This window comes from Coffea arabica, chromosome 2e (assembly GCF_036785885.1).
Source record: "Coffea arabica cultivar ET-39 chromosome 2e, Coffea Arabica ET-39 HiFi, whole genome shotgun sequence".
NCBI classification, from domain to species: Eukaryota; Viridiplantae; Streptophyta; class Magnoliopsida; order Gentianales; family Rubiaceae; genus Coffea; species Coffea arabica.
The window spans coordinates 19,435,307-19,460,228 of NC_092313.1; the positions used below are offsets into that span (position 1 = coordinate 19,435,307).

The following is a 24,922-nucleotide window of genomic DNA, read 5'->3' on the forward strand; positions in this document are numbered from 1 at the left end:
TCTTGCCGGTGCCCTCAAAAGCCACGTTATTTCTCAATCACCACGTTGTTGACTAATCGGCGTAAACGACGAATACCCAAAAGGGCATTTTCTTTCCCTGTCAATTACTCCGTCCATCGGAAAGGGGTGCAAGAATTGCCATTACAATTGTTATAATCGCGTCCAACGCAATTGGTTAATAGAAAGTAAATTGCCGTTTGTAATCGGTGGATAATGACAAAACAACCTTCTTTATAAAAAGTAAATTTAACATTCCGACTCTGAATGATGTAGGTTCTCTAGTAGTAGTAGTCTCCACACTCAGAGCAAACAGTCGTTTTTTTTTTTAAAAAAAAAAAAACAATTTTTATTTAAAAGTGAATTTAACTTTGCGTAAAAATGAAGGAAAAACTCACCTCAACAGGTAGCCCGTGAGAGCTTATCCTCTCTTTATCTTATTGCGCTTTTCAATTGTCAGCGAATCACATCTCATAATTGGAGAGACAATTATAACAAACTCCTAAGACTAACAAGAGATGAGATAGCACAGTGAAAGTGACCTTGAAGGCCTTTTATCCGCTAAAAATGATCGATTAAGAGAGTATGTTGGATCAACAATGATGGAGCTCTCAAGTCGGTTGTTTGCATCAAGTGTCAACTACTAGGTGTTAAAACATACTTATCACTCATTAAACTACTAATCCTCATTAGTATAAAATTTGCATCAAATCCCGCTCAATACCAGAGCCATAGATTCTAGTAATGCTGGAAAAAAGGATTGATCAGGTCAGGAGCCCGTGGAGGCAGGTAGCTTTAACGTTTTCATGGTGGAAAACAGTTGTTGTCCATAAATGCGAGTTGTGTTCATGTAACTAGTTTTGAGCCATCAATGGGTGAGAGCGGCACACAGCCTACAGTTGTGCAGTTCAGGCCCATCAAATTATTTAGCTAGCTAACGTATTAGTGTTTGGATTATGATGAATCTTTACGACGATAATGTGATAAAGATAAACTTCTACAATATGTAGTATGCTGTTTTTTAATATGTAGCATGCTGCATTCAAATCTCAAGCATGACAAATGGAAAAAAAAAAAAAAAAAAGGATGGGTTTGCCTAATAAACTTCAAAAGAGTGTGTTTGGACGGGAGATTATTTGTCCGAATTTATTTGCTTATATCATCATTGCGATTTTCAATATATTTTTTTATTTTTTTAATTATTTATATATATATATATAGTAGTCATTTTGGTGGGGCTGAGAGAGAGAGAGAGGGTGGGGGTGGGAAAGGAGTGTCAAGGAATAAGGACGTGATAATCAACCGTACCAAGACATAACATCTACCAGAATTTTGAGGCAGATTGATGAAGTAATCAAACGACAAGAGTATCCGAATAATAGAGTAAGGGGTCAACACTCCTATCTACAAAATTTGTAGCATGATTTTTGAGAGCTCCTCTTCGATTTGATGCCCATCATTCTCCCTCCCAGACGTCTCTTTTCTTGACAAAATGGCCATATCATGTACATGCCTCTATGTTAAATGCAATTTGGACAGCTACCAATCAGCTGTACAAATAGCTCCTCAAGTTACATGAATCTGCCCACCCGCATTCAAGCCTTTCAATTCCTACTACTACTACTACTACTTAGGGGGCGTTTGGTTCGCACGTCGGAATCGGATTCGGATTCGGAATCGGATATCTTGGGTTTGGAATGAGGTCATTCATTCCAATATATTTGTTTGGTTCAAGTACCTGGAATGTGTATCATTACTATAGTTGATGTTTGGTTCGTCGACTCTTTCGGAATGGAATATAATAAATATATTATAAACCACATCGTAAATGATAATTATTGGCTCTTTGTAAATAAGATATAAGAAATTTTCACTAATTAAATATATTAGTATAAATGTATTAGTAAATATATTAGTATAAATGTATTGGTAAATTTAGATAATAATATTATCATTATAAATTTGTAACTAATTCAATTCAATATCATATATATAATTAAATATAAATATATAATTATATAATTATATAATATATACAAATATTAATTATACTAATATTTTATATAAATATAATATATATTACATATTAAATATAGTTATTATTATATATTATTATATTTAAAATAATAATTATTATAATTATATAACTTATTAATATTACATACATGTATATATTATAATTATATGCACATATAATATACATTTATAAATATACATATATATTATAAATATAATATTATATAACATTAATAAATTTATAATATATATTATATAAGTATAATTATATTTAACTAAATAATTATAATATATAATTATATAATACAATAACATCATTATTGTAAGTTTGTAACTAATTAAATTAAATGTTATATATATAATTAATTATAATTATACAAACGCTATAAAATAAATACATAATTATAATTATATAATATATAAATATTAATTGTACTCATATTTTATATAAGTATAATGCATATTAATATTAGATATAGTAATTATTATATATTATTGTATTTAAGATAATAAATATAAATATAAATATAATTATATAATTTAATGTTATATACATGTGTATATTATAATCATATGCACATATAATATGCATTTATAAATATACATATATATTATAAATATATTATTACATAATATTAATAAATTTATATATATATTATATAAATATAATTATATTTAACTGAATAATTATAATATATATTTATATAATGTACTAATATTATAATTATAATATATTATATATATGTACATAATTATAATTATATAATATATAAATATTAATTGTACTCATATTTTATATAAGTATAATGCATATTAATATTAGATATAGTAATTATTATATATTATTGTATTTAAAATAATAAATATAATTATATAATTTATTAATATTATATACATGTGTATATTATAATCATATGCACATATAATATGCATTTATTAAATATACATATATATATTATAAATATATTATTACATAATATTAATATATTTATATATATATTATATAAATATAATATATATTTATATAATGTACTAATATTATAATTATAATATATTATATATATGTATATATTATAATATATAATATATATAAATATTAATTATATCATTGTATAATTATAATATGTAATTGGATTTGTTTCTTGGAATCAAACTTGGGAATCGGACAAAACCCACCAAAATACTAGGGAATGGAGAAACACCAAATTTTTAGAAATCATTCCAAGATTTCAATTCCCATTCCAGTGAACCAAACACCATTTATGGGGTTCATTCCATTCCCCGAATCCGATACCCTCTTACCAAACGCCCCCTTAGTTTCTTGAGTAAGTTGGGAACGAGGTCCACGAATGTGTGCATTGGTTATTTCTAGGTCTCTTTTTTCTTTTTTTTGCTTTACACGCCAAAGTTTAGTTAGGTCGCTTGATATCCTAAGATGTTACGATTAAATTCCGGCAAAGGCCACTCATTGGGCGTGTAGTCTATCAACTATTTATCGAAATTCAAACGCGAAAATTTCAGTTCATTCACATAGATTTTTTAAATAAATATATGTATATATTTTTCTTATTTTTTTAATTTCATATACATCACTTTACAGGAAGCACTGTAACAAAAAATTTACTTGAAAACTGCAATCCAAGCAAAGCCGATTGGAAAAGAGTTGAACCCTGGCACTAACTAAATCATGAGAAAAATGGTAAGTTTGTTTATGGTAATTCTTGAACACAGGCCGCCCGCAGCCATTAATAATACTACGTACCGCCTTCTGCACAAAAACAAATAAGCAACACGTGTGATAATGACACGTCGGTCAGAAGAATTCCTTCGCGACCTAATTTGACGTTGACGAAACATTACGACATCGTCTACTCATACTCAATGCGACGGCCATATTTTAATAGTATTAATGATTCTCTCGGTCCAATTTCTGACCAGTCCCAACTGTTCCAAAACTCAAAATTAAAAATTTTCTTCTACCGATTTTAAGAAAAGTTGCTGACGTGCAAAAATAAGGTCATGGCCTACACCATGGTCGGGTTATCCGCTTGAAAATTATCCGAATAACTGAGATGAAAAATATTTAACAAGCATCAACTGTATGATTTTTTGTAATATACCCCAAGAGAGAATAATAGGTCACCACCACATTTTACCGCACTGTTCTATCTTTCATTCTCAAGACTCGACTTAACTAGTAAAGACGTTAACCAAATACAAGGGAATTTTTTGGACTGAGAAAAAAAAAAGTTGAATCTCTTCTTCAACTTGCGTGTGTCAATGGAAAAAGAGAGAGAGAGAGAGAGAACAAAGATGATTAGTTTCCTAACTTTCATTTCAAACAGTTTAAGTTTAAAATTCAAATTTTGCTCATATGTCATTCATCTAACATCATTATAGTGTCATGCGTATCAATCATCTTAATGAAAAATTGCAATAATCTTTTTAGAGTTAATCTTATATACATTTACAGTGTATATATTGTTATCATTAGATGCATGGCAACTCATCTGAATTTAAAATTCAAATTTTGCCTATGTGTCATGCATATAACCACGACAGTGTATACATTATCTATCATGATTAGATGCATTATAGTATATGAGTAAAATTTGAATTTTAAATTTATATTTAGACAATTTGTCGTGCATCTAATTAATTTATCTTCCCAAGACAAAATTAATTTATCTTCTTAAGAACTATTATGCTCCATGAGAGAGGGGGGCAATGCAATGTAAGATTACCCCGTGCGTTAAGTCACAAACAGTTTGGTTTTTGGTTGTGCATGCGTCAGTCACAGCTTGGAGTTTCACGGGGAGCGTTATTACGTAGAGGTAAAGTTATGAGCCTATTATTAATAATAAGGACAGATTCGCAGCAAGTTGCAGAATTTTGTTGACTCGATAAAAGACTGGCTCGTGGAGCCAATTAAGAATTAATGCAGGTGAAGAAAATATACTTGTAATGCAGGAAGGCATATCCCTAAGTAACTCCAAGGCCTGAATAGAAGAATCATATGGTTTTTTTTTTTTTTTGGGTATCAAGAAGTTGTACGTACCGACATATAATTGTGCAGACTAATTATTATTGATTAGTATGTCATTGTCAATAGCAGCTATCCACCTAATTGATTTTTTAGGATGCATCCATCCTTCCTTCCATCCATTCCACATAAAATGTATGCATCCATTATCCAACTAAAGTATGCAGTTTAATCGGCGACACGAGTAATTTCGTGAGTACTATGTTAATGCAGGGAGCAGTCAAAGTAAAAGTCTCTCTCACTATGTACAACGAAATGTACCCGACCGCTTTTCCATAATTAATCGAATTGAAAACGTTAATCATGACAATTAACATTATATGGTGCGCCGGTAATAGAATTTGTCATCTCCGACTTTTTCAAATAGTCTTGTATTCAAATGGTTTTTCCGGTTAATGTTTATTGAAGGGAAGAGTAGGAGCGTAGTGGTTAAGTCATAAAACCGTATGTACCAAGCAAATAAGAAGCGCTTGTGATTCTAGTTTCTGGCGGCAGTAATTTTCGGCCCATTGACCATAAAATCATACATCAACAACAACTTCCAGTTCCAAGCAAGTAACGGGCAATTCCGTGCAAGTAGACGAACGAAACCAACACCTCCAATCCAAAGCTCCAGCTGCCTCAAGCAAGTAACTCCATGCGTGCTGTGGGTTGCGATCGGTGATGCTGATATAGTAGTATATGGTCCGGAGTTAGCTTTGGATTGGTCAAAAATTTGAGGCGGCTGGAGCTTTGGATTGGAGGTGTTGGTTTCGTTCGTCAGCTTGCACGGAATTGCCAATGCCTGGCGAGATGACAACTGCGCAGCATTCAAAACATTTGTGCTTTCTTAATCTTAATAATGCCTGGCATACTCATTTATTTGAAGATCCATATACACTACTGTATTTTGGTGAAGAAGACTACTACTATAAGTCTATAACCAAGCTCCTCTTTGTTCAACACTTTGACAGACATGAACGAAAGTGACTGACGACTTATTAGTCTTACTTCTCTTTTTATTCATATTTATAGTTTGTGTGTGTCTGTCTATATATATATATTGGGCTTTAATTAATGGTTATCTGCAACAATCTGTTAAAAAAATACGGCTCAATCGGAACAAAATTCAGAGAAAAATCATCCTTACTGTAATATCAAAGGCACTGTAACAGCCCTGTAAGTTACTGTGCAAATACTGCAAGACTAACGATGGAGCAATTCTTTTCTACCTCAACATCCAAACAAGGATATATATATATATATATATATATATATATATATATATATATATATATTCTTCAACTCTGTGACAAATATAAAAGTTGCACAAAGACTTTAGTGAGTGATGTAAAATTAACCTACATCTCAATTATTGGAAGTCTTCTTGACAATTTATGCAAGTTTTTGGCGGTAGGGAGGCCGGATGGATCAGATTCCACGGGCCGTACAATCACGTAGACCTGACCTGATTTATCATTTTTGTCCCTTTTCTCGGTCTTTCTTTTTTTCACAAATGGAAGTAGTAGTACTAGTACCAGTTAGTGCAAATTTCAAACTCGTGTGATGTAGATTTGTCCAGCTTTCTTTTTTATTTTTTTCCTGTGTTGGTCTTCGGTTGTTGTAATATCACTGTCCACTATTTAATCTCATGAATTGTAGTAGTACTTCTTTTCATTATACAATCCCTTGTCTTTGTCGGGCCGCATTTTTAGAATTAACCGGTCGACAAGACGTGAATGTTTTGCAACTGCATTATTATGCCAAAAACTCTTTCAACTCCTCCTTTCCCTTCCCCCTCCTCCCCTCTCCCCATGCCACCCCCAATTTTCATTTTAGAGTACTGATATTTTTCATTTTTTCTATTCGACTATTTCTTTAATTATTCACTCATTTTTCAATTACTTTTTGAACTTCTTGTTTTGGGTCAAAGATTTTGATAATACTACGTGATGCATTTATGAATGCAAAAAGTTCAAGACAATTGTCTCAAAGCAGAGTTGTTTAGGGAGTCTGACGAAGAAGCATCGCTTTGTTCGGATAGAACATTATTTTAAATAATAATATAATATTTTTTGTGACATGATGCATGTGAAATAAAAAGGTGATGAAGAAAATTTTTTTAAAAAAAAAGGTTACAAAATGTATTTATAATAGAAGCGAAATAATATTTGTAAATAACGACTATTTTAATGATACGAGATTCCTGGGCTGAAATGATTATAATCGTGTGGGCTTTTTATAAGCCCCGTTCCTATTAAGAAATTTGAGTCACGGTTCTGGCTCTAGATGAAGCTGCTGGGCTTTGCCTAAAGTGTTGAGGTAAGAAACGATACACAGCCCGATACGTCTTGAGACCACTTAGGAATCCCTTTATATAATCGTGTAATCGATAAACCAAGGTACAGAGCTCTAAAAATGTATCGAGTCTAATGGTGGACGAGATTAAAACAAAAAATAATCAAATAAATGAAGTGATTAATGGTGGGCTTTTTTATGTCAAACAACTAATGGCGGACTGAATGAAGGTTATAATTCTGATATCTGATCAGTGCTACAGTTTATTTCACTGGATGTATTAGTGAGGAAGCCTTGCTCTTTTAGGGCCCAACTATATCAATCAGCCCAATTTAGTTGGGTCAGCACTCAGCAGTTTGGGTGAATTGAGTTGAGTCGAGATGCGCCGTTCTAGTTCAACTTCAATTAATAAATTTACACTCGAGTTTAAATTTGAATTCAATTTTGTTTTGCAATACTCGAGTTCAATCTCGTGCTCATCGAGTCTAATCGAATTTAATTTGAGCTTAATTAGTCTAATCAAGTTTAACAGATATAAATTTAAATTTAAATAAGCATACAATAGATATTTTATATAAATCAATAAAAAAAATTTAAAAAGTGTGTGCGCGAAATTCTATTGGACTTGATGAGTTCGTGAACTCTTCACATATTAAATTCGAGCTCGCTTTAGCAAGCAGCTCAAGCTATTCAAATTGATCAACGTGGGGTCGAGTTTCAACTTTGATTGAGCAACCTCAATTAAGTTAGCGTAACAATTTGTTCCTTCTATTTTTTCCCCTTTGTGAGTGGCAATTGTTAAATAACGGTAGCCTAATTTTTTTTTTTTTTTTTTTTGCCCTTTTTCGAGGGAACGGTAGCCTAGTTCAAGTGGCAAATATCAAATTGATGTTTTCTTCCATGCTTTAAAGTTCAATCCTTTCTTGTTGAGTTTCCTCAATGGGTTTTTCCTGTTGTTCCACGATTTATCGGGAAAATTCAATCCAAATCCACAAGGCCAAGGCCGAATTTTGTACGACAGAGGAGCTGGGAACTAGGAACGCTAACCCAATCCTCAATTAAGCTGAAATACGCAGGGGCTTACGTTTTATTTGCTGTTTTGTTGTGTCCGATGCCAACTCAGATGGTGAAATAGCCATTTTAGACTGACTTTTTTCAGAGAGAGAGAATTTTCTACCAGGAGATGATGGCCTTTCGTTGGCACCTTCGGAAACACTCCCCTTTTAATTTTTTTTTTTATTCCCGCCCCGGTTTCTTCCCCCTCCCGACTAAACTAAACTAACTGAAGCAGCATACTATAAATTCAATGGACGAATGTTTTTCTGCTTAGAGTTAACAATAAGAAAAGTTGCAATTTTTCTTGACTTGAGCATCAAAAGAAAAGAAAAGGAAGACAAATAAATGGGTTGGAGAGGGATTCTGGGATTTGAGTATGGAATAGTGCAGGCACCATTGGGACCAGATATTTCAGGTCCAGAGCTTGTAGCTGCTGTTGCTAACGCTGGTGGACTTGGTCTCCTTAGAGCCCCTGATTGGGTAAACCCTTTTTCTTCTTCCTTTTTTTTTTTTTTTTTTTTGAATGATCAGTTTCTTGGTTCAGTTTTTTATGTCTTTAAATTTTATGTTGACATTTCTGCAGTGTACCGTTGAGCATTTGGTACCCGGTAGCTTTAGCAATTGCACGTTACTATTTCAAACTCTGGAAAGGACTACTTTCGTTTACTTTTTCTTTTATTTGCTTTTGATTTTCCTGTGATTTGCATTGCTTTCCTTACCTCCAAAAAGTTGCATTAGTGACTAGTTTTGTATTAGTCTATGGTTTTGAGCTTTAAAGTGTCTCCTAGAGTCAAATTTGATGCTAGTCTTCTCCCCCTTGAGCTCACAACTAATATGCCAGTAATTGCAATTTTGTTCCTTTTTCCAAAAATAAACTTGCATTGGCTTCAGGTTATGGCTTTCTCATCCTGATAGGATAATAAGGGTTACTGGTGCTACATTGAATGTTAGCACAAAATAAAAACTGGTAATTGTACTAATCATTGAGGCTTATGTTCATGATCCACGTTTACCCTTGTCGAATTAGTTACTACTAAGTTGTTGAAATGCCATGATGTGATTTCGTAGTCTTAATTCAACTCATTGAATAATATGGTGATTGTGAGAGGGTCTCAAGGAGTCAGATAAGAGAATGCTCCAACTTATCACTAACTGTAAGGAAGACGTGCATGCAGACTCCCGTTAAATGTTCTTTTTTCTTTTTATTTTTCGTAGGGTAATATGTAATATTTCTAAACGCGCTTGCATAACAGGAGGCACCGGATTACCTAAAAGAGCTAATAAGGAAGACCAGAACCCTGACTGACAAACCTTTTGGGGTTGGTGTTGTTCTGGCTTTTCCGCACAAGGAAAACATAAGGGCTATACTGGATGAAAAGGTAGCGGTCTTGCAGCTTTCCTGGGGTGAGTGCACAAGTGATATAGTGCTTGAGGCTCACAAAGTCGGGGTCAAGGTTGTACCACAGGTTAGTCTTGTGAGCTGATTTTGCTGTTTGAGATAAATGTCCTTTTTTGTGCTTGCAATTCCTTAATAACAGTTGAGATTGCACTAATATCATAAAGGTGGGGAGCTTTGAAGAAGCAAAGAAAGCTGCTGATGTGGGTGTGGATGCAATAATTGTCCAAGGACGGGAAGCTGGTGGACATGTTATTGGACAGGTATAGTTGTTAGTGTACTCATCAGATATATATTACTTCAGTTCAATGTAAAAATGGAGTGGTATCTTATTGAATTTGCTTCATTTTCACAAAACATTGCTTTGCTATTGCATACAAGTGCCCATAAATTTTTACATATTGTTATACTATACACCGTTGTTATGTTAAGATTGTGTTATGAATGGTTTTGTAAGTTGTTTTATGTTTCATATTGTGTTTGTATTATAACAGTATGCTTCCCTTGAAATGAAATTAACTTGACTAGAATGATATAACTTAATTTGTTCCTTCTCTGAATCTGCATTTGGGTATAAGTAATGGGTGTACCTAGATATAGGAAAAGGTTATACTCTTGTACAGGGTACTACAATTGTAGACCAACATTTAAAATTCGATAGGGAATCTGTAAACTATGTGTTCTGCAGTTTGCTAGTTGCCTAAACATTTCAGGCTTCCAAAACCTTCCATTTTTTAAGAGCATCTTTACATTGCAAGTGACTGACTTGTATAACTTGTAATTTAATTTTTGAGGGCATTTCTTGAGACACTTCATTTATACTTTGAAATTGAAGTTCCAAGGTATAGTTGAATCCTAGCTCCACATCTGTGAAATATTTATGCCATGGTTTTTAAGGCATCTGTTAGTTAAACATCCTCTGACCATGAGCAGTTTCTCTCTCCGTATTCTCTCAGAGTTCTGAAATTGACCCGCATTGGAAAATTTGCAGGGTGCCTTAATTTCTTTGTTGCCAAGGGTAGTTGAGCTTGTTCAGGGTCGTGATATACCAGTTATTGCTGCCGGTGGAATAGTGGATGAACGTGGTTATGTAGCTTCCCTGGCCCTTGGAGCTAGGGGGATTGCAATGGGCACTAGGTATGTGACTTCTTTGGTTGTTAGTTTTCTTTATACCCGCTTTTATTTGATGAAAGCACAGTATCTGGTTAATCTTCGGACGGAGTAACAGGGATTCAGTCTGCTTTTATAAAAGTTTCCACTGTATAATCTCTGTTCTTGGTGCAATCGCTAGAAACCATTGCATTCTGCAATGAACATTCTAATCATTGGCAAAGTTCTTACCATTCAATGCTTATCCACTTTTTCTGAACAACTTTTGGATTTTGTGTCCTACAAACTCTCGATTAGCTTGATATTCTCTGGTTAGAGGTTTTGGAATCAAAAAAACGAGAAGTAAACTGTACTGTTATATATACATTTTATGTTATCAAACTAAAATGTCTGTTGTGGAATTGGAGCTATTTGGTCAATTATTTTGTACCATGATTGTACCTGGATTTAGTGGCATCTAACATCAATATGTTTCACAAGTGGGTACCAACCAAATGCTACACAAGTAAAGATATGAGCCAGAGTATATGTCAGCCAGCTAGAAATATATGGTTCAAACATATTTATGCCTAAGTAATTCACCAATATGTGTCCAATTTCTTTGATATTTGATAAGATTGGTCTTGCATTGCCATTTTCCTAATTCCATTAGACCATCTTTGATAGTGCATCATAACGATGCTTGGTGTACTGAACGGTGGCTAACTCATTTTTCCTAGATTTCTTGCTACGGATGAAAGCTATGCTCACCCAGCATATAAGCAGAAGTTGATCAAATTTGATGAAACAGAGTACACAGATATATTTGGCCGTGCAAGGTGGCCTGGAGCGCCTCAACGTGTTCTGAGGACTCCATTCTTAGTGGAATGGAGAACTCTTCCCAGTGATGAGAATGAGACTAATCAACCTACCATTGGTCATTCCACCATACATGGAATGGTAAATACTTTTCACTACTTGCCTTTCTTAATCATTTGGATGTTCCTCCTTGAAGTTTTCCTCTAATGTGTTGTAACTGTGATTGAAATTAGGAGATAATCTTGCTGAGGAGCTCATTTATTCAGTCACAGATGCAGTCATATAACTAACGAATTATCTTATTTGTATCAATAACTCTTCTTTTTTTTTTTTTTTCTGTGAACAGTTAATTGAGTGATGTAGGTTTGTCTTATCAGACAACCAAATGATGCTGACTATGCACGTGTATTATTGCTTCATTAGGTAGAGTGCTTGAGGTTGTGGTTGGGCTAAATTAAATTTGCCTGACACAGTTAAATTTGTGGTTGTGCAGGAAAAAGAGATTCGTCGATTCGCTGGCACAGTTCCAAACCTGACAACAAGTGGTGATGTTGAAAGCATGGCCATGTATGCGGGTGAGGGAATTGGCCTAATTAAAGATATCTTACCAGCTGGGGAAGTCATTAGGAGGATTGTTGAAGGGGCTAAGCATCTGATCAATCAACAATTTGCCTGTGACATGCAGGCTTAGGCATCAGTTGAATCGATACAAATAGTTAATGGTTGTAGTAGTATACAAGATTGCAAGTTTTTGGGAAGCCATCCGCAACCCAACCTCCGTCACCCCGTCTTACCCCGGAATGCCGGAGAAATAAATCACTGTGAGAAGGAAAGAGAAATTATGTGCGTTTAACCAGTCAAGTTACTATGTGCTGTATTGTAGGAAAGAACAAAATATTGTATCATCTTCTTTAATAGGCAAGAAATATTTTTATCTTGTGTTTACCTCCTTGGTAAGCATGTGCTTCAGGGTTTACGATTTCAGATGTGCAACGCAGTTGATCTCAGTACAAGCCCATCCTGGTCGAGTAAGCACTCTACAACTTAATAATATTTGTTCCAATGCTCATTCTACAAGAGTATATGGTAGAAATGTGGTGGTAGCAGCGTGACAGTCAATTGATAAAATAAGATTCAATCAAATTTTGAAGGAGAACATTTGCCAATCTCGTGTACGTCGGTCTTTCCTGTCAACCTTGTGCTGTGATGGAAGCTATTCCGTCAGTAGCTAGTAAGGGGATTTAATAATGTGGTTAACGTCGCCATGTTTCTTTTTAACACCATCGTCACCATTGTCATCAATTTTAGCCAGTACTTACCAAATTGAATGAGTCGATCTCGAACTGTTTCTGAAACGTGAACTACTAATCGTGCAACTTTAAGTTAACTCGATAAATGTTCGAGTATAGTTTGATTATCAGGCGCTCGAGCTCCTCGACTCGGCTCGATTAACAGCACCACTCCTAGCAGGGAAATATCCCATTGACGCGTCAATTCAGTCGCTATAACTAGTCAAGTGTTACTGTCATGCAACTTGTTGACCACGCTGAACGGTACCCTAAATCCCAGCCAACTCCTCCCACTGAACACACTGCAATTTCTTATTGCATTACAATATTGAAAATCACACAATATATGCCTTACCAATTCAAAGTTCAAGCTTCTTCTAACCCGGTACAGAAATGAATGAAATGCAATAAACAAGACAGATTTGCCAGGGAATGACTGGGAAAATAGTAAGTTCCAACACTTGCTACAAATTTCTGAATTGAGACTCGCACTCCAGGAAAGAAAGTGCAAAACTCCCAATGTCACCAGTAAGTCTCCACCAAGAGAAAAGCTGGCCAGATGAAGCATCGATTAGCACCTGTCCAGCCACGGAAATCAACGCTGCATGGAAACCGAAAGGAGAATTGCTGAGCCGGTGTTGTTGCATTGCAGGCGGCACATGTTCCAGTTCGACCTCCACGTCAAACCAGATGGCGAAAACTCTGTCATGTTCCAGTTGGACGTCCATCATTTTAAACGTGGAAAGATGATTAATTTAAGAACGGAGACCAACTGAACACTAAATTGCAAGTGGCCCCTAAAAAGGGCTGGCAAGTAAAAGGGGTAATTTCAGAAACATCCCCCGAGATTTTTAACAATTTCACCGAACTCCCTCTCCCTTAAAAATTAAACAATTACATATACCTCCCTTGGGATTTAAAAAGACAATTTAACTCTTAAATATTTTAACGAAATTATCTTATTTGGTATACATATATTTACAATGAGTTTCCAAATTATTTGTTAATTCTTTTTCCTTCTTATTTCTTTTTGTTAATTTTTCGTCAATGAAACTGTAGAACTGCCACTATTGTCTCTAGTTTCTATTGTAACTAAATGTCGAATTAGTACTTTTTTTTATGAGTTAATTTTATATGTAATTCAATATTTTTGTTTATCTTGTTTTCTATTTTTTTCTTTTTAATTAACAAAAAGTGAAAAAGAAATGGGCCAAAACCAGTATTAAATTATGATAATTCCATTACTTGAAAATTTAATAAACTCTAAATGAATTTTTCAACATATTTTTTCTAGCTAATAAATCTAAATCTATAATAAAATACCATGAAAAAGTTTCCAATCTAAGCTAGTGCAATCTTTTTTTTTGCTTAATGATTAATTATGAATTGATCCAAGGTGTAAATAATTGTATAATAATCTTTTGTTAAAGTATTCATAGTTGTATGAAGAAATAATTGCATTTGAAGTATTGTGTACCATAGTAGTCTTTAAAAAGTCATGTATACAAAAATAGTGTGATGCAATCATATCAGCTAAATACTAAAATTCATACAATAGATGAAATGTATTCTCTGGAGTGGTAATTAAATTTATGATGTGTGTGATTATATTGACATCGGTATTCATTTTGAGTAGAAATAAAAGGAAAGGTAGCATAGTGCATTCGTGCGTTAGTGATGTATTACTATGTAACGAAATTAATAAGTTAACCAATACAAAAAGTGAATTAATAAATGTACACGCCAATTACTATGTACGATAGTGCAAGTGTATTGAAAAAGGATAAATAAAATTAGAAGGCAAGGATAAAAAGAATAACTCAAATGCATTAGGTGTGAGAGAGGTTATTAGAAGAGACAAATTATAAATGAAATTAGTTGGAAGAGAGTTAGATGAAACAATAAGTAAAACTCAAGTAGAACAAATTAGTTGTTATACAATCAAAATAGATAATTATCGAAATTGGCAGAGTATAAATGATTAACTCAAGTGGGATTTATGGCCCGTAAGAAGGATGTGATTAAAAGTTACAGGATGGAAGCAAAGAAGAGTTAAGTATTGTCAAATTTTTTAGTGTAAGTGGCAGGTTTCGAAGTTGGAACCTTTTACTTACACTCCATCTCGCGTACCATCCAAATCATCCATTCATCTGTAAGTTTCGTCCATAGTACAAGTTAAGGTGTCACGAACATGTTCGAGTTCGGTTCATTTGAGTGAAAAAAAAGATTGATTGTATAATAAATAAATCAAACTTGAACACGATATTAGGTTCATTTAATAGTCGAGACGAGCACGATCCTATTCACAAACTATTCGAATAGTTCGTGAGCACATATATAATGACAAAGAATAAATGAATAGCAATATGAGTATATTTTTAAATATAGGATATATATGCCTTGTTTCGTAAGAAAAAGTAATTATACATGAAATGATTATTAATTAATTTGTTAAAAAAAGAAGCATAATTAAATTTATTCTAAATCATGAATGATTTTTAAAATGCATAATTAAATAGTTTTCAAATTGAAATTGGAGTTAGAGCTGAAACTTGAATTCGATTCATTTAATTTAACAAATTGACATCAAATTTGAAGTCAAACATATATACAAATTATTGAAGCGAATTCAAGCAACATTTTTAGGTCATTTAATATTCAATCAAGATCGAATAATGTTCATATAATATGTGAACAGATCTTGAACATCATGTAATTAAATGGATTTGGCTCATGGAAAACATATTATACAAGTATAATAAAAGTAAGAAAATCTGTGAATCTAGTAAAATTAAATGGTAAAGAAACTGAATGGAAAGTAGATGAATGATCGCTTGCTAAGTAGAAAAAAGGCAAAAAAAATTTTTTGGGTAATTTGGCAGAGAGCAAAATGCACAAGATATTAGTAATGCTTTAAAACATTGTTAAGACTATCTGCTCGATGCAGTTACACCATTGCATAAAAATGACCTTATTGATTAAAAAAATGGGAAAATTGCCAAGTTGTACCGTTAACCTCATAAATGGGAACCTTTTTTGAGGAACTTAGTGATGCAATATGTTGCTTTAATCAAGTCCCAAAAAGTTTAAAATCGGTCAACGAATGTAACATTAATAACATATATCATAGGTGTCAATGCATCTCATTTGTATGTATAATTTTTGAATGCCTATCGTACAAAATAGTATTCACATAATTATGGATGACATAAAACGTGAATCTTAAAAATGAAATAACTAATTATATGGAAGTGTGTTGTAGTTTGTACTTATATAATTTACCTTAGTCTAAAATAGCCAATACTGAGGACATTTAAAAGAGAATTCTTCCCAAAGCAATCTAAAAATTTCTTGGAAATCTTACAAGATTGGTTCAGTGTTATGTCTCTAATAGATGGTTATAATTTGATCTGGATTTGAATTCTACTGAGAGGTACAGTAAAAATAAAAAAAATTATTGAAAAAACAACAGGATGTTTCTTTTGTCCCTTCCAGGCAATTGAAAAAATATATTCAAGATACTCATGCCTTTACAAAATACCATTTCAATTCATCTTATTTTATTCAAGATATTTGTACTCTAAGTTTGCAAAACAGTCCCCGGTGATATAGAATTATTTTCATTACCCGCTGCCGCCTCGACCGATCACTAAGTATTCACGGGTCCCATGGATAGCACTTCACTCACTGTCAAACCGGTAGGAAACCGACACCGATGGGCTGCAACCAAACAACACATGCTGGCCGTCCCCATTAGTGCTACTGCGGTGGCTCATGGCACACCACATCCTTCCAAACCATTGCTTTACTCTTCCTGGAGGCATCCACACCGTCTCCACCATATAACCATCCGTACCGTTCTCTAGCCTAATCATTATTTTTTGAATCTGATATCTTTTTATTTTTGTCTGCAAAGTTACCATGTAAAAGTGACTCTCTTTCTGGATATGAAAACGTAATACACCACGCACGGCCAAAAGAAAAGGTTTTTGGGCTTTTACCTGTTTTTTTTTTTTTTTTTTTTTTTTTTTTTGTCAACACAGGGGTATCTGGGGGTAGCGGTCTGGGACTGGATACCTGACACCGCCGTTAACCCCAACTAATCCCACTGCGCCTGAGAGAGCGGGCCCCACCGAATCATCAGGAATTTACCCCGGCTGCCCGAGCTCGGAATCGAACCCAGGCCCTTCTCACTCAATGGAGCTACAAGGACCGCCCGAGCAAACCGTGGGGGGCTGGGCTTTTACCTGTTTGATTTCTCCGATTTGCACGTCCTATTATTCCACATAGCGTCAGTGTGTGGCAAGTCAAAAAGCGAGGGAATATTCTGAATCACAGCATAGGTTGCAGCACCCCGGCATAAAACTATAAATGGATCCCGTGGCCGTGGGAAAGGGGCACAGACAACCACGTGTTTAATTGTACAGCGCAGTTAATTGCGGGAATGAGTTCAATTCGAAATAGGATGGATGAAATTGATTATATTAGTGTGTGTATCTATTGTGTTATTGTTTAGATTGCACTGTACAATTGAGATTTGATAGATTGTAGAAGCCCTTGATCCAATCCCACGAGACCATGAGCCTAATAAAGCAAGCTTTCTGAAATTTGTCCAACTTCTAGACGACAATAAAAGATCGGGAGAACAGAAAGCCAGAAACAGCTAACAGGCTACACGTTCGCTCCCCCAATCTTGAATGAAAATCTGAAGGGAAATCAGAATAGCTCTGAATTAGTTAGTTGCTCTTTTGTCACCTCTTCAAAAAAAAAAAAAACAGTTCCACTTTGATTCCTGGAGGACAAAGCCGATAACAGGATGAAATGCTACATAAGCTGGAAAGACCTTCCACTGTTCAAGAAAGAAAGACAGAGAAGCTCTTCGTTAAAATGCATCTGTAGTGATATTCATACTTCTTCATTTCCAAATTCAGTTTTTTTTTTTTTTTTGGGCCAGGCGGGGATGGGGAAATTCTTCATTTCTGAATTCAAAATGGTACCTTAATCTTTTCCTGTATACATAATTGGTAGTTATTTCTTGATTATCAGGTGCCCCATAATTTATTTTTTCAAATCCAAAATCCAAAACAAACTTGACAGCTTCCTTCAACTTCTTCATTTTCATTGCTTGTTTGATTTGTTTAAAAAACTGTCTTTGTCGGCAAGACCAAAAGAGGAAAGAGATTAGCTGTCATTGAGCTTTCGTTTGGGTTTTGTTCGTTGTTTGTTGTTTGATAGCCCAAGTGGGAAGGTCGGCAGGAGGAGCAGCAGGTAACTCAATAGCGTAAATGGGAAATGGAATTTCCTCAATAATGGGCATTGTACAGTACCCAGTGATGTGTCTTTGTATGACTTGAAGATTAGCTAGCAATGATAGCTGTGAGGCTTAACATTAATTAATGATCTAGTTAGTGGCCAGAGATCAAGGAAAACAAGATGGACTTGATTTGTGGTATTATTGACTCTGCGTCTAACACGTTCTAAATGTCAATGATATATAATAATAAGGCTGTGGCTGTATTGCTGTTTATTTCTGTAATCAGAATAGCCCATTTTTTATCCCTGAAAAGATGGATGGAGATGCCATACCCATACCCATATGGTGGTGTTCAGGTGCCGTAACACGGTTGCTCAGTCAAATGCAGGTGGCCTGGTTACTTGTGATGACAAAAAATGCATCGGCCATCCTTGACTAGCCAAGGCAAGACGACAACATTTCTAGCCTTCTTGAATTCTTCCCAATTCTATATTAGTACCATAAAATTTCACTTACCGGAATGGCTTTGCCCATGCCACGTCCATGCAGCTCAACTAATTGTACTTCACCACGCAATGCATTTATATATAGGAAAAGTCTGAAGTAACGACAGTTACGATAACGAAACTATTTTTACCTGATATAATAGGTAAAAATACTTTTAGCGACCATTTGATTACCTGTTGTACTGGTCATCTAAATGAAATAGTACCTAAAATTTTGGTTAGTAAGTTTTGCATAAAAAATAGTAAGTTAACTCGATATATTAGTAACTTTTATGTCTCAAAAAGTAAACTTGAATAAATATGGAACTATTTTTTTTTTTTGAAGTAAAATACTACTCTATATCTGAAACTTAGTTTTTGGAGAGTAAGTTTAGTTCAAGTAATAGTAAGTTTTTATAGATTAGTAGTAAATATTGCTGATAGAATAGTAAATTTGGTTAATCATCAAAACTTAATAGTTTGTGGCATAAATTTACTATTTTACTTAAAGAAACTTACAATTGTACATATCATTTATAAATGTTATATGTTTGAAGCATTTTAAATATACTATGAAAATTTTTTTTTTTTGCATATGACCTTATAAAATATGTAAGAATAATTTGTCATATTTTAAATTTTTAATTATGGGAAAATAAACAACTAAGTTCCCAAAATATTTCACTTTTATTGTTTAAAAAATCTCAACTTGTTGGTTAAATTCAAAATAATTCTATTGTCAAAAATAGTTTTTCTCAAATTAACTTTCATGATTAGATGTCAGATACTAAAAATGGTAAAGTATCCCTCATACGTATGTCAAGTATATTTCAGACTTTTAGTAAAAAAAATTTTTGTTGTTAAAATAACATTGTATCATAGTGTACTAATTATTTTAGGACCATTTTATACGTGAACTAAATGTAATTTAAATTCTACAATAGATTATATATGCATGTGATTTTCATTTATAATTATTGGATCCTATTCTTATGAACAATCTCCCAAGGAAAAAAAATCCAGAGCATACTGATTTTCTTATATTAATTGTTATACATTTTGTCATTTTTATTATTATATTATTTCTCATTTGTTTAGGCTTTTACTCTTATTATTTATTGTGTCTCAGATGTAAACTTATTAAAACTTTATCATCTTATTATATTCATAGGCGTAAAATTATAAAAATTTTGATATATAAACAAGTAATATTCTATATATAACTAGGAAGATTTGTTGTAACAGTTATCCAAACTTTCAAACTTTTCAAAAATTGAAAATGATTTAAAACTTATAATACAACAAAATTTTATTACATATTTACAAGAATATGTGAAAATTCAAACTATTTTTCATAGTATTTTAAAATATACAAATAATTTTTTTTAAATTATACCTATAATCATATATTATACAGGTATCTTATGAGTACTTACTAACTAAGGTACTAAGAATTAATGATTAATAAAACATTTTATCGTTATTTCAAATAAATTTCCTGATACTAGTTTGAAATATGTTTTAAAATAAAATAGCACATGTGTCCCATAAATCAGTAAGTTTTGATTATTAATCAATTTACCATGTTATTAGTAAGAGTTACTATTTATGTATAAAAACTTACTATTACTTGAATTACACTTACTCTCTAAAAAGTAAGTTTGGGATATAAAGTAGTAATTTATTTATTTAAAAAGTAAGTTTAATATTTATTCCAACTTACCTTTTGAAGTATAAAAGTTACTAATTTATTACTGTTAACTTATTATTTTAGATAGAAAACTTACTTTCTTATTTTTAAGTGTTATCCTAATTAGGTGGATAGACCTATCAAATAATTAAATGGTCGCTAAAAGCAAATAAAAAATAAATCGAAAAAGGTCATCTAAGTGTTATCCTATTTATGTCTTAAAAAGTAAATTGAAATAAAAATGAAAGTTACGTTTTTTAAAAAATATATTACTACTCTATATTCGAAACTTACTTTTTGGAGAGTAAGTTTAGTTCAAGTAATAGTAAGTTTTCACGGATTAAAAGTAAATCCTATTGATAGAATAGTAAATTTGGTTAACCATCAAGACTTACTAGTTTGTGGCATAAATTTACAATTTTACTTAAAGAAACTTATATGAAACAAGTATTAGGAAGTTTATTTAAAATAATGCTAAGATTTTTTAAGTAAAATGATTGAAACTTAATATTATAGTTAGTAATTGCTGGTAACGTAAATGTATAATATATGATTGTATGTATCATTCATCAAGGTTATGTGTTCTAATAAATTTATTTTCTAGGTCACAAGTATAACAGTTAAATTTGTACTAATGTGGCATAATCTTTGAAAACTATAATAAATTTACCCACATATTAAGTTTCGTGAGATTCAAATATATTTTGTATCATTTAAAGTATGGATTTATATGCATTTTTTATGAAACTTACTTTTAATTGGCAAATAGTATGTAAATTATTATAAAATAGCATTTTATAATAATCATAATTTTTATAGGTGAATGGTATATAAATTGTTAAAAAAATTGCTAAAATTGCCAATTTATAAATGATCAAATCTTACTACTTTATGGCATATATTAGTTTGGTCAACTACAAAATTATCGTAATTAAGTGTACGTTGGTTGTTGATTTGAAATTTGCACCCCTGTTACTATTTCGTTATTTCTACCACAGGTTTTTCTAATCAAAGTAAAACAAAGTCAAATATATTTTCCTTTTGTATGTAGTATTTATATTTAGTAAAAAATTAATAAACCATGATTACATTTCAATGCTTCTAATGGAATTAGTAACATTTTCTAAATAAATTGGAATAATTTGTAAAATATGTTATTTTTTTACCAATATAATTAGGGGTGGCAACCGGGTCCAAATCGGAGTGGCGGGTCGAGTTGAGACCCAGGTATAATAGAAAACTGTCTGACGCGAACTTGACCGGCCAACCCGAAACGGGTCAGGATATCTGACCCGAATCTGAAAATTTCAGGTTGTCGGGTTGGCGGGACGACCCGAATGACCCAAAACGTAATTTTAATTTATTAATTTACCACTGTAATTTCTAATTCGCACAAGACTAATTACATAATCAAGTAATAAAAATTAAATAAATAATCCCAAACCTAATCTAAAATAAATTAAAAACACCGTAAAAGTGTTTTATTCCGAACCAAATACAAAATAAATAAAAGCAATATAAAAGTAAAAAATAATATAATACATTATTTGTCCAAATATAATAATTTCAACTTCAAATAAGTTAAATAAATTCATTTAGGGTTAAGTGATGAATGCCTTTGAAAAAAAAGAATAACTTAGTTTAGTTAGGTAAAATAATTTTTAATTCATAAACAGGTGATCGGCTGATGAAAGGGCATCTAATCAAGTGACTATATACTTTTGCCGTTTTATAGCAAAGTGTTTTCTGTCCTCTACTCATTTGATCTCCTTTTGTTACCCATCACGCTCAATCGGCTCAGAGACTAGATGCTTGTAGAGTGGATGTTCGATGTATACCGGACAACTATTTGTCGCAATAAAAACAAGTGCAAATCTTGATACAGGAATACTCTCTGTCTTCAGATGTTTGCTGGTGATTAGGTGACTGAAACTTTTACATATCCCACACCTTAAAAACTGAGAGTTTCTCATTTGTGTCAGATTCTTGCGGGATTTCATTTAGCCACAGGCTTAATCATGCATTTCCTTTTATGGGTATAGTCTTGCATATATAGTAGTATTTCATAAAATGAGAGTCTCTAGGCTAGAATTTTGCTAATAAGTCTGGTTTTTTCTCCTATTCTTCTACACCTTTTTTCTTCTCTCCTTTTATGACAGCATGTTTGCTAATGGTGATTGCAGGGATACTGTTGGAAACCCACCCAACTCCATTACACACACGTTATTTGCTGATCTAGCTTCTGTACATTTTGATACAAATGCATAAATGGGGCTTATGCCCCTTAAATTGTGAACAGCACCCCACTTAAAGGAAAATGGAAAAAGACAAAAAAAAAGATGGATTCTCGGTTGCATCTTCCCATCTGTATAAAGGCATGTACCGCCAGGAAGAATTTGGCTCCGGTATTTGTTTAGTCATTCTCAAAGTATGCATCTTGCTGAGGGCTGAGGAAACCTATATATATATATATATATGGTCTATCATTGAATGAAAACGTAGTCGGAAAGCACTAAAAGTCGTGACAGGTAAGCGTTAATGTAAACAAGAGGGACTATAGCCGACTTTAATTTTCCAAATTAGTTCTCCTTTTTACATGGTTTGATCCTAGAGCCACCGGGAAAAGAATTGAAATGAGGCATCTTGCACCTTTAAGCACATGCTTTCCAGGTTAAAATTCCAACTCCAATTTGAAAGGTTACGCATGAAGTATAAAGTGACGTAAAACTATAAGTAATGTACATGATTCGTCTAATATTTTCATTGTTATTGTGGATACCCAAAAGAATCAACGATTGACAACATAACATACAGATTTCTTGATGGTTCTCTAAACGCTGCTTTTTTTTTGGGGACAACTACCATACGCATTTGCTCCTGTAGTGAAATCTCACATCAATAATGTGAAGGGATTCTTGCTACTACTTTAAGCAACGAGTAACACTACTCTGCGTGGTGCCACGCGTCCTACAACATTGCGCAAGTTCCCATGGAATTGGATCATTACATGCACAACAACAACAAAGATGTGCCTTTGCGAGATTTGGAAACATCAGAAACCAAAGCTTGCTAAATGATTTCACTCAGTCTCCAAATATGCATAGGATTTGGTACGTAGCTCCTCTCTATGTATAAAGGTACTCTTTCCCCAGTTTTCTTCACGTAGTACTTCTTTTCATCACAGCAGCAGCAGCAGAAGAAGACCAATCCATCGAACCAAAGTCTCTCAAGTGTTTTACAATGTCGGTGTTACATCCATCCGTGGAAGTGGAAGTTATCTGCGCCGACTACTTTGGCGACGAACTTGTGTTGCCTCTGCCCAAGCTTAATAACAAGATGGATAGCTACAAAAGCAGCGGGAAGAATACTGCAGCAAGGGTGGCTGGAAAACCTGCTGCCACCGAGGTCCAGAATAAGGGTACTGACCATCACCACCACCCCAGTAGCCACAAGAAATCATTCCTGGGATTCTCTCCGGCTTTTGATGGCTTGCATTGTTTCGAGACGCTGAATTGGAATTGATGAGGTTCACCATCCTTAAAAGAAACCACAAACGTAGCCTTCTCCCTTCCATGTCAAAAGGAGGTAGTAGTCACACTGTAGTGGCTTTTCGTAATATCCTAGTAGCTTGTTTCCAGATTTCTTCTCGTTTGTATATACCGATGCTTTCATCCATGTTTGTGACTTCAAGTCCTCTACTTTTATTATCTCTAACATCCTAATCCCACCCACCTCTTCTTACATAAAACCAAGGGAAAGATGAAAGAAACTTGATTTGAATTTTTATTTTTTTTTCGAAAGCGTCTTTTGCCTTAAAACCACCGACTAGCTAAAAATCTTAAAGAGGTATAGAAATCCTATGCATGTAATCAGTCAGTCAGTCAGTGACCACACCACTGGGCATTAGGACTCTCGAAATAACCAGATCCACCATTCATGATTTTAAGTACAATCCATCGTTTTCTGTTGGTTTTTTGGGACATAAACTAAGAAACAACACCTTAGTGTTGCAAAAAAAGCTTATAAGAGACTTGTATTGAAGATGGAAGATGAGCTTATATTCTACATTCATCAACTCACTATTTATAGTGATTATATGAAACAAACTAGCAAAATATTCAACTAATAATTATCCTAAAAATCTCAACAAAATATAATCTTCTACTACTAGCAAATCTTATCTAAAATATTTGTTAACAAACCAACATGATCTTTGGTTAACAAATATCCTTATTTTTTAATAACTAAATTATTTTGATATCAAACAAAATCTAGCAAAATATGTAGAAAAAGTTGCATATTCCAACATTTTCCCTAATTTACTTTTGTACCGTGCGTACCTTTAGCGTTCATACCACCTGAGAATTGTGTTAGAATCGATCACACCCCAAAATCCTCGAAACTCCATAATACAACACGGTATTAAACTAACCAACCAACAAACTAATTCCAAAATCTCATTATTATCCTTCATAAATATTTCTTCGTTTTCATAACTCTTAACAACGCAC

The 24,922-nt window shown here is 33.3% G+C and overlaps 1 protein-coding gene and 2 long non-coding RNA genes across 5 annotated transcripts; all 3 read left to right on the forward strand.

The window, feature by feature from the left end:
• Positions 1–7,975: 7,975 nt before the first annotated feature.
• Positions 7,976–12,638, forward strand: LOC140036807 (uncharacterized). Of its 3 annotated transcripts, XR_011840361.1 has the most exons (7): positions 7,976–8,869; positions 9,643–9,855; positions 9,953–10,048; positions 10,777–10,922; positions 11,615–11,834; positions 12,040–12,116; positions 12,187–12,406. XR_011840361.1 is itself a non-coding variant. In XM_072079630.1 (6 exons), exons 1-6 carry the CDS (start codon positions 8,735–8,737, stop codon positions 12,049–12,051), a joined length of 822 nt encoding a protein of 273 aa, XP_071935731.1. In that variant the 5' UTR covers positions 7,976–8,734; the 3' UTR covers positions 12,052–12,117. The 3 variants fall into 3 exon arrangements, 2 of the variants coding, with proteins under 2 accessions (XP_071935731.1, XP_071935730.1); XM_072079630.1 differs by lacking the exon at positions 12,187–12,406 and having other exon boundaries at positions 12,040–12,117; XM_072079629.1 differs by lacking the exon at positions 12,040–12,116 and having other exon boundaries at positions 7,977–8,869; positions 12,187–12,638.
• Positions 12,639–16,630: 3,992 nt separating this feature from the next.
• LOC140037217 (uncharacterized) lies at positions 16,631–17,554 on the forward strand. Its single transcript, XR_011841143.1, has 2 exons — positions 16,631–16,834; positions 17,026–17,554. It is a non-coding gene; the product is annotated as an uncharacterized lncRNA (long non-coding RNA).
• A 4,546-nt stretch (positions 17,555–22,100) lies between these two features.
• Positions 22,101–24,086, forward strand: LOC140036808 (uncharacterized). The gene is made up of 2 exons (XR_011840362.1): positions 22,101–22,333; positions 22,595–24,086. It is a non-coding gene; the product is annotated as an uncharacterized lncRNA (long non-coding RNA).
• The last annotated feature ends 836 nt before the right edge of the window (positions 24,087–24,922 follow it).

Bases quoted from the DNA above. Each gene is read 5' to 3' on its own strand.
- LOC140036807 (XM_072079629.1), top strand. From the start codon at position 8,735: ATGGGTTGGAGAGGGATTCTGGGATTTGAGTATGGAATAGTGCAGGCA. The intron at 8,870-9,642 runs GTAAACCCTTTT...CTTGCATAACAG, and splicing joins TCCTTAGAGCCCCTGATTGG to GAGGCACCGGATTACCTAAA. The intron at 11,835-12,186 runs GTAAATACTTTT...GTGGTTGTGCAG, and splicing joins ATTCCACCATACATGGAATG to GAAAAAGAGATTCGTCGATT.